Source organism: Amblyomma mixtum, chromosome 10 (genome assembly GCF_055824585.1).
Source record: "Amblyomma mixtum isolate Tamu chromosome 10, ASM5582458v1, whole genome shotgun sequence".
In the NCBI taxonomy this organism is placed as follows: Eukaryota; Metazoa; Arthropoda; class Arachnida; order Ixodida; family Ixodidae; genus Amblyomma; species Amblyomma mixtum.
Window position 1 is genome coordinate 5,755,411 of NC_143021.1, and position 10,394 is coordinate 5,765,804.

General features: G+C 45.8%; 2 protein-coding genes across 2 annotated transcripts; one reads left to right on the plus strand and one right to left on the minus strand.

The window, feature by feature from the left end:
* Positions 1–6,299: 6,299 nt before the first annotated feature.
* On the minus strand, positions 6,300–7,410 carry LOC149325039 (uncharacterized). The gene has a single exon (XM_089564031.1). The coding sequence runs from the start codon at positions 7,399–7,401 to the stop codon at positions 6,394–6,396; it is 1,008 nt and encodes a 335-aa protein (XP_089420157.1). The 5' UTR covers positions 7,402–7,410; the 3' UTR covers positions 6,300–6,393.
* Positions 7,411–7,495: 85 nt separating this feature from the next.
* On the plus strand, positions 7,496–8,607 carry LOC149325040 (uncharacterized). The gene has a single exon (XM_089564030.1). It carries the CDS (start codon positions 7,507–7,509, stop codon positions 8,512–8,514), a length of 1,008 nt encoding a protein of 335 aa, XP_089420156.1. The 5' UTR covers positions 7,496–7,506; the 3' UTR covers positions 8,515–8,607.
* The last annotated feature ends 1,787 nt before the right edge of the window (positions 8,608–10,394 follow it).

A 10,394-nucleotide genomic window follows, 5' to 3' on the forward strand; every position in this document is an offset into this window, starting at 1 on the left:
TGCTTTCCGCGAAATTGTGGCCTGGTGTGACAGATCAGGAATGGTCTTCAATTCTGATAAGACTGTGGTTTTGCGCATGACAAGAAAGAAACAACCTATCCACTTTAGTTACTCTGCTTGCGGCACTACTATCTCGGAAGTAGAAAAATACAAATATTTAGGCGTTTTAATAGATTGACAGCTTAACTGGAGTGACCATATTGATTACATCTGTTCATCTGCGTTAAAAAAACTTGGATTTTTGAAACACAAGCTCAAAGGAGCACCCAGTCACGTTGAGCTATTAGCATATAACTCCCTTATTCGGCCCAAACTTGAGTATGCGGCTATAGTGTGGGATCCGTACACCAAAAAAGATATAGCAAAAATAGAAAACGTACAAAGGCGGGCTGTGCGCTTCATTTACAATAAATTCAAGAGAACTGATTTCCCATCTGCTTTAATGGCCTCCAACGAAATTAAACCTCTTCATATCAGACGGAAAACTGCTCGATTAATGTTTCTTCATTCACTCATCCAGGGAAAGTTTGGAATTTCTTCTTCACCTTATGTTACACCTTCGACTACACGAAAAACCCGTCACCAACATTCCCATGCCCTAACACCATATTTTGCAAAAACAAACTCGTTTAAATACTCTTACTTTCCGCGCACAATAAACGATTGGAATGCACTGCCCGAACAGATTGTATCAAGTGATAATTTTGAAAATAATCTTAGAAATGAATTCTTGCGTGCAGATTGATGTGTAATGTATTTCCTTTGAATTGTGTATTTCCTCATTTGTGTCATGTGTAAACCTTTTGCCTATGTAATAACTTATGGCGAATGTAATTATGTCTTATCTGCCCTTCCTGCTTGGACCACATGAGGTCTGCAGTATTATGTAAATAAAAAAAAAAGAATGCGACGCGACACAAAGCGGACTGCAACAACCAAGCCATGGGGCGGCTGGCTGCTCTTGAAACCTAGTATATTTCGGTTTGGAATAACATGTCTAACCTTCACATCCATTGTTTTAATTGAAACATAATTGGCAGGCGTTCGTTTTGAATCACGCTGACATTCAAATTTACAGATCCATTATCACTAACGCGGTTCTTCTGCGAATAAGGCTGCGCTTCTCTGCGACAGACATGACAACGGGGAACGCGAAACCACCACAAGGTAGAGTATGCGTTTATGAGGGCCTCTAAAACAACAGCCACACATGATGCCACGCACCCAACAAGTACATAGTGCAGTAAAGATAAATTGCTCCTTTGCCCCTTTTTTATCGTCCTTCTGATGAACGAGAACTTGTCTGAAGAATCCCCTGAGGCCATGTTCTGCGGTGATGGGGAGGAGCCGAAGGTATTTGTATCTGTTATAAAATAGAAAGATAAAATCCACTTTCGTGAAGATATTACAAAGCGTACACTTCAGGCGAGGAGAAAACGCACAATCGAAGAAAAACCAACCGAGGCCAATAGGCCCGATAAGAGCCAGAGAACTACTGTTAAAATTTAAATGTGGAGAGGTGAAATAATTTCTCTCTTCGAATAGCAGCGTGCTCTTTAGATCCCGGCCTTGAGATGCCGATTAGAGCGTACATTGACGTAACCTGCTGATTTCAGCTTAGCGACGCATATGGTGTTTTTAAAAGCATTTATTCTTTCTTCATCTACATTCTTGCAAACTGTGTCCCCGCCTTAAGCTTTGTTTTCAACAGCAGTATGAGATCAAATAGTTCGCAAACTTTTTAGCATGTCTTTTCCCTTGACAGATCACTTTTGCTAGGTAGGTAGCTTTTCGTAACTGTGACCACGCAGCTTTGTCGAGCACATTCAAACAAAACCCTATCATGTCCAAGCTTAACAGACAAGGCTGCTGGGAGAACTCTAACTCTCGAGACAACTCTAACAGTTCGGTGTTTCTCTTGCCTGTCGCGTGGCCCCTTCAAATCCTAGCGAATTTAATAGGTGTGATACTGGAAGGACGAAGAACCGCGTGATACCGGAAGCACTACACTTCGGCAGTGCAACTCTCGAGACGTGTTCCGTAGCGTAGGTAATGGAAATTTCCTGCCTAATTATTACCACCACCATCGTCACCACGCCCACTGCAGGGCAAAGGCATCTCCCGTATCTTGCCAAAAAACCTGTCGTGTGCCAGCAGCGGCCAGCCTATCGTCGCAAATCTTCTGAATCACATACACCGACTAAAATTTCTGACACTCTCTACTAGGAGTTCCTTCCCTTAGAATCCAGTTCGTTACCCTTAAGGACAGTCGATTATCTTGCCTTCACGTTACATGCACTGCCCAAGCCCGTTTCTTCCTCTTGATTTCCCCTATGATGTCATTAACCCATTCTATTAGGATGTCATAAGGGAACAGCTGTTCGCAATTGATAGCGAGGTGCTGCAACTAGTAAGAGAATATGTCTACTTAGGGCAGGTAGTGACCGCTGATCTGGATCATGAGAGGGAAAAAGCTAGAAGAATAAGAATGGGGTAGAACGCATATCGCAGGTTCTCTCAGTTCATGAATGGCTGTTTGCCAATATCCGTCAAGAGAAAAGCCTACAACAGCTGTATATTAGCGGTACTGAACTATGGGGCAGATACTTAGAAGCTAAGAAAGAGGGTTGAGCTTAAGTTGAGGACAACGCAGCGAGCTATGGAAAGAAAAACGATTGGTATAACGTTAAGATATCGGAAGCGGGCGGAGTGGGTGAGGGAACAAATGCAGGTTAATAACATCCTAGTAGAAATCAAGAAGAAGAAATAGGCTTCGGCAGGGCATGTAATCCAAAGGCAAGATAACCACTCGTCCTTAAGGGTAATGGAGTGCATTCCAAGTGAAGGTAAATGTAGCAGGAGGCGACAGAAGGTAAGGTGGGCGGATGAGACTACGGAGTTCGTGGAGATACGGGGCCGCAAATGGCAAAGGACAGGGTTAATTGGAGAGGCATGGGAGAGGCCTTTGCCCTGCAGTGGGAGTAGTCAGGCTGATGATGATGATGATAATGATGATGTCATTAACCCATGTTTGTTCCCTGACTCACTCTTCCCTCTTCCGGTCTCTTAACGTTACACCTATCAATATTTTTCTTTCCCTAGCTCGCTGCGTGGTTCTCAAGTTGAATTGAACCGTTGTCATTTCCCCCCCCCATTTCTTCCCCGTAGCTGTGTACCGGTAAAGTAAGGCTGATATACACTGTTGTATTGTGGTTCATGTTTTTTCTGTACTTGTTTCAGTTCTTGTTTCGGTTTTGTGGATTGGCTTGGATTCTGTCTTGTGACGTCATTTCATGTATATATAAGCTGTCTGTGTTCAATAAAGCGCCTTGGTCTTTCTTGGCCATGGGACAGCAGCACGGACTCGGCTCTCGTTACTAAGACGGCCAACACCACATTGGCGACGAGGATGGGATAGGCCTAACGGAATAGGGGCATGGAATCCCAGTATCTTACAGTAATCCGATGACATCCGTCATCTATTGAAGTAATCGTCCTGCCATTATCTTCTATGTGGGCTGTACGGAGAAGCCCCGTCGACAGAATGTCATATTTCGTAGGTATTGCAAATTTTCTTCCAGTTTTCTTCAACTTCGTCGACTAGCGTGGTCGTCGCCAGCGAGGTCGTCGCCTGATGAGCCAGAGCCTGCTGGAACGCTGTCCTGGGCCGAAGTCATCGTGAAAAGTCCGTGAGTCAACAAACATTTTCATTCTGTGAAGAATTTCAAGAAGGCAGTCAAGAAATTTTCATGTTGGCCGTAGCACATGTGAGCTACCGTACGTCAGACGTTGTGCGTATTCTCAGAAGTCCATTCTCAGAAGTTCATTCATCCTCAGAAGTTTTCAAGCGTAGCATTGGAACAAAGAGCGTTCGTGTGCTGTGTCGCAAATGTGACGGTTCGTCTTCGTGACTCAAGTATGTTGCGTCAAGCTTAGTGAAGCCTCGTCGTCGAGAAAAACAAAAAAAAAACCGTGGTCCGGTTACAAGAGAGGAAATATTCATGCATTGACTGCCGCGTTTTCCGTCTTCTATGCTAGGCAGCGTCTGCAAGGTCAAAATGGCTTTGTCGTCTTTCACTGGCGTCCGTGCACCGGACCCATTTCTTCAGCATCCGGGTCATCCACCAGTTCCATTTAATCAGTGGATGCAAACTTTTGAACTTTACCTGACTGTATCAGGTGGATCGGCAGCGACCGCCGAGCTCAAAAAAGCCCTCCTCCTCTATTGTCTAGGAGATGAGGGGAGGAGAATTTATTTTGCTCGCGATGCATGTCAAACTGAGACGCTAGCCCACTCATTGAGAGATGCTCGCGTCGCATCTACAAGTGAGACGCTAGCTCACTCGCCGACAGACGCTCGCGTTGAAAGTGAGACGCAAGACGTCTACAAATCAACTGTTGCCTTATTACAACAAGAATTTAGTACTCCGTCCAATTTGGTAATGGAACGAAAAAGATTTCATAACAGGCAGCAATTACCGGGCCAGTCCATCACGGAGTGCATAGCTGCTTTGCCTGAATTGCTTCAATTGTGTGAATATGCGGCGCCTGAAGAAATGCTGAGGGACAGATTTGTGACAGGGGTCTCTTCCCGAAGGGTTAGAGAACGACTTTTGCTGGAAGGACCCCGAGTTACATTCTCCGCAGCGTCCAGCATTGCGCTGCAGTACGAACAGGTGACTCGCGACGCGCAAGAGTTCTTGGCCTCTGTCGAGCCCATAAGGAAAACATCAAATCACTCAGCGTCCGCACAAAGGCCGGCACCCAGACAATTTTGTCCTAGTTTTTCATCACTAGCGCCGAGATTTTCTCAGCAACCACCTGCGTCGCAAGCTGCAGAATATCAACATAGACAATACAGTCCGCGGTACCCGCGTCCGAGTTATTCTCCGCAAAATAATACATCGTCGATGTTGTAACAGCGTACGAGGCAGCCTAATATCAGTAATTTTCAACCGGAAAATCAGCGTTCAAGACAGTCGTCTTGTTTTCGTAGCGGATCAAGTCGTCACAGTGCCGCAGCGTCTAATTGCCCAGCTCAAGGCAAGACATGCTTCTTCTGCGGAAAAATCGGTCACTTCGTTTCCATGTGTAGGCAGCGTTGAGCTTTACGAGAAATACAACAGGGACAAGAAGAAACAAGCCATCAAGAACAATTTCCTGTAGAAACGATCCAAGTGACAGAGCAAGCGAGGATAGGCTTTCCCGCAACGCCGCTCCGTGATCAGCTGATACCGCAGTCGCACAGCCGAACGCGGAACGAACCAAGTCTCAACCAAGGGTCACAACTTGATCTTACTCATTCTTGCGTTCAATCATCACCAAGTAATGGTCAAGTCTCGGAACTTGAAAAAACAGCGTCCATGTCCAACGGATTTGAGATCACAGAAACACAGAGTGAACATTATACAGAAGAATCCTTAACCAGCAATGCTTACGTTATTGATAAGGACCGGAGGTCTGGTATTCATATCCAGTTGCAAGTGGCAGAGGTCACTTTGTCTTTCTTAGTTGATTCTGGGTCTGCTGTTTCCATTATTGATAACAGTACTTTTTCAAGGTATTTTTAACCACTCAACTACTTGAAGCACCTCGTGTAACACTTGTGGATTATTCCAAGCGTTCTATTAATGTGCTGGGATGTTTCACTGCACCAGTCAAGTATCATGACAGAACTGTCCCTATTCTTTTCTATGTTGTCTCTGAAGGTGATACACTTATTGGCTTGGATGCCATTCGAGCTCTGAATTTATTGATTGTCGGAGCAACTTTGAAGTGTTTTCAGACGGTGGCGAATTCAGTTGAGAAAATTCCCTTCGCATTAGCGATTGAGTTTCCGAAACTCTTTTCAGAAAAGTGGGACTGGCTAAAGGGTTCCAGCATGAAGCGAAAGTGCGTCCGAACGTGCAACCTGTAGTAACCAAACTACGGCGGTTACCACTTGCTATCCGTTCCAAAGTCTCTGAAGAACTCGAACGGTTAAAGAAGCATGATATTATTGAAAGAGTAAACGCTTCAGAATAGATTTCACCAATCGTGGTTATCCAGAAACCCAATGGAAAAATCCGCTTGTGTGTTGACTTGCATGAAGTCAATAAGGCCGTGGTACCTTATGTGTTCCCACTGCCATATACAGAGGAATTTCTCCATGTACTGATGTTTGATCCCTATTTGCCCACTGTTGTGACTATCGATGCTGCATATGTAGGACTGGGAGCAGTCCTCCAGCAATTGGGTCCTCACAGACTCCAAACGGTAGCTTTCGCGTCTCGGACCTTGTCTCCTGAAGAAGAAGGCAGAACACCGACCAAAATAACAATGAACACTTTAAACGACGTTTCGGCTCCCACACGGGAGCCTTGTTCACAAAAAGGTACAGACGTGAAAGGCTGGCTATTTATGCTTTAAAATGTGCCCTAGGCAGCGGGCGTATGCACTAGGAAGTGCCCCGTCAGTGCGATTAAGAGTGTGGTCGGTTGTCTGAATGATTAATGATTCCAGATATAGGCGGCTTTTGAGATTCTTTTCGGTTTTTAAAATGCGCGCATTGCTCCAATCTATGTCATGCTGCCTGCTTTCGGAATGTTCGGCGAGTGCATTTGACGAAGCTTTCTTGTTTTCAACATCATACTGGTGTTGTTTCAATCTTTTAACAAAGTTTCCACTTTCACCCACATACACATAGTGACAGTCTCTACACGGTATACTGTACACTACGCCCGGAAACTTTTCCTTTGGCAGGCAGTCTTTCACGTTCACGAGAGTTTGCCGCAACTTCTTCGCCGGCACATGTGACACTTCGACGTCGTAAGAACGCAGGATGCGCGCCAAGGTTTCGCTGATCCCGGGCACATATGGCACAGGTGCACGTTTTTTGGCGGCTGGGCCACTGTCAGATCGCGGGGGTCGCAACAGTTTGCGTTCCACAGCGTTGACGAAAGGCAACGGGTAGCCACATTCGGAGAGGTCCTTGCGAACTCTTTGACGGTCGGCTTTGGCGTCCTCTGGCTCTGTGCAGATGCGGTCTGCTCGACGAAAAAGCGAGGCAACCACTGATCTCTTGTGAGAGGCTGGGTGAAGGGAGTTAAAGTGAAGATAGCGGCCAGTATGAGTGCTCTTTCTGTACACTTTGAATGAGAGTGCGGTTTGGCTTCGTTTCACTAAGACGTCCAAAAATGGAAGCTGTCCATTCTCTTCTTGTTCGACTGTGAACTGGATGGCTCCTTCGATGCTGTTAAGATGCGCTGTGAAATCAAGTAAAGCATCCTTCTTGATAATAGAAAAACAGTCATCGACGTACCGCACAAAAATCTTTGGTTGTGGGCTGAATGAATCTAGTGCGCGGCTTTCCAGCCATTCCATTGTTAGGTTTGCAGCGGTAACAGAAACTGAAGCGCCCATGGCTGTGCCGTGAACTTGTTTGTAAAACACATGGTCGAAAGTAAAATAAGTAACACTTATTTTACTTTCGACCATGTGTTTTACAAACAAGTTCACGGCACAGCCATGGGCGCTTCAGTTTCTGTTACCGCTGCAAACCTAACAATGGAATGGCTGGAAAGCCGCGCACTAGATTCATTCAGCCCACAACCAAAGATTTTTGTGCGGTACGTCGATGACTGTTTTTCTATTATCAAGAAGGATGCTTTACTTGATTTCACAGCGCATCTTAACAGCATCGAAGGAGCCATCCAGTTCACAGTCGAACAAGAAGAGAATGGACAGCTTCCATTTTTGGACGTCTTAGTGAAACGAAGCCAAACCGCACTCTCATTCAAAGTGTACAGAAAGAGCACTCATACTGGCCGCTATCTTCACTTTAACTCCCTTCACCCAGCCTCTCACAAGAGATCAGTGGTTGCCTCGCTTTTTCGTCGAGCAGACCGCATCTGCACAGAGCCAGAGGACGCCAAAGCCGACCGTCAAAGAGTTCGCAAGGACCTCTCCGAATGTGGCTACCCGTTGCCTTTCGTCAACGCTGTGGAACGCAAACTGTTGCGACCCCCGCGATCTGACAGTGGCCCAGCCGCCAAAAAACGTGCACCTGTGCCATATGTGCCCGGGATCAGCGAAACCTTGGCGCGCATCCTGCGTTCTTACGACGTCGAAGTGTCACATGTGCCGGCGAAGAAGTTGCGGCAAACTCTCGTGAACGTGAAAGACTGCCTGCCAAAGGAAAAGTTTCCGGGCGTAGTGTACAGTATACCGTGTAGAGACTGTCACTATGTGTATGTGGGTGAAAGTGGAAACTTTGTTAAAAGATTGAAACAACACCAGTATGATGTTGAAAACAAGAAAGCTTCGTCAAATGCACTCGCCGAACATTCCGAAAGCAGGCAGCATGACATAGATTGGAGCAATGCGCGCATTTTAAAAACCGAAAAGAATCTCAAAAGCCGCCTATATCTGGAATCATTAATCATTCAGACAACCGACCACACTCTTAATCGCACTGACGGGGCACTTCCTAGTGCATACGCCCGCTGCCTAGGGCACATTTTAAAGCATAAATAGCCAGCCTTTCACGTCTGTACCTTTTTGTGAACAAGGCTCCCGTGTGGGAGCCGAAACGTCGTTTAAAGTGTTCATTGTTATTTTGGTCGGTGTTCTGCCTTCTTCTTCATTTACACCCCCGACCAGACGGGTTTCCGTCCAACCCTCGACTTCACCTTGTCTCCTACAGAGCGAAAGTATTCAGTGCCTCCACTGGCTCCATGCCGCATCGTGTGTGGCCTGCAGCGGTCCCACAACACTGTGCCGCATCCTTTACCCGAGAGTGAGCCCAATAACCACAAGTGGATTGACTTTGTGCGACAGTGTCTTGGCCGCGATGACTTGTTTGACTGGATGCCGCCAGATCAGGAAGACAACTTCGTGTGCTCGCTGCACTTTGCATCCGGTTCTCTCACACACCTGTTTCCGGAGAAGTGCCTCAGGCCCGACGCTGTTCCTACCTTGTACCCAAATAGGTGACGTCCTGGCAGGGTTGTGAAGTGACGTGTCTTTTGTGATGTGCGTATGTTGTGATGTGTCTTCAGTGAGTGATGATCCTTCAGTGTGTGGTGATGCTTCAGTGTGTGGTGATCATGAATGTTCACATAACAGTGCAAATTCTTTTGACAGTGGTCTGTGCCTACAGGTGTGCAGAGTGGTGACAACCAGAACTCTCACCACTCCTTCAAGCAACCAGGTGATCACATCGAATTTACTTCAGGTCATTCAAGGGACTTTTCTTCAGACCTGCGGTCTGAAGGTCCTCTTCCGGAGCGCGCCCAGCGGCCAAAGAGGACTGTGCGGAAGCCTTTGTGGCTTCAGAACTTTGTAACAAAGGGACTTGTTTTTTGTTTTTTTTGTATGTACATTTCTTGTGTGCATCGAAGAGTGTGTTCTCTTGCTTGTGCCACTTTTTAATGTAGCTGTAAATCTTTTCCCCGGGGAATAAGAAAAATAGGCGTTATTGAATAAGAGAATAAGTGAAATAAGTGTGCTTTGTTGTTGGTCAATTTTCAATGTAGTTGTGAATTATTTTTCCAAGGGAGAGAGAGTGTGTTTTCTTGTTTGTGTGTCAATTTGTACATGTATCTGTGAATCCTTTTCCCCCAAGAAAGGGAGTATGTCGTATTGTGGTTCATGTGTTTTCTGTACTTGTTTCGGTTTATGTACTTGTTTCGGTTCGGTTTCTTGTTCATGTGTTTCGGTTTTGTGGATTGTCTTGGATTCTGTCTTGTGACGTCATTTCATGTATATATAAAGGCTGTCTGTGTTCAATAAAGCGTCTTGGTCTTTCTTGGTTATGGGACAGCAGCACGGACTCGGCTCTCGTTACTAAGACGGCCAACACCACATACACTTTTCTCTTGGGATATTAGTAAACTGCCATTGATGATCTCAAGAAACCGTCGAATCGCGCGCCACCCCTTTCTTACTCTTCTATCTATTTCTCTCTCGTGATTCGATTTGTAGTTACCATCGCCCTAAGTAGATGTTTGCCTTACCATTTCAAGAACCTCGCTACCAACTGTAAACTGCTGTTCCCTTCCGACACTGTGGAACATTACGTTGGTTTTCTGCATATTAATTTTTGACCCTCTATTCTGCTATCCCTGTCTAAGTCATCGATCGCGCTACGCAGTTCATCCTCCGAGTGAGTTTGCAAGGCAAAGTCATCAGGGAAGCGCCGATTGCCGAGGTATTCTCCATTACATGTTATCCATAGCTGTTCTTTATCCACGCCTCTGAATACCTCCTGTAAGCAGACGGCGAATAGCATTGACAAGATGGTGCCTCGCAGCCTGACACCCTTCTTATTGTAATTTTATTGCTGACTTTATGAAGGACTATGGTGGCTCTGAAGTCGTTATAGATAACTTACAGTATTTTCACATAAGGCTCTT

Excerpts from the sequence above, each read along its gene's own strand:
- LOC149325040 (XM_089564030.1), top strand. The coding sequence starts at position 7,507 with ATGGGCGCTTCAGTTTCTGTTACCGCTGCAAACCTAACAATGGAATGG.
- LOC149325039 (XM_089564031.1), bottom strand. The coding sequence starts at position 7,401 with ATGGGCGCTTCAGTTTCTGTTACCGCTGCAAACCTAACAATGGAATGG.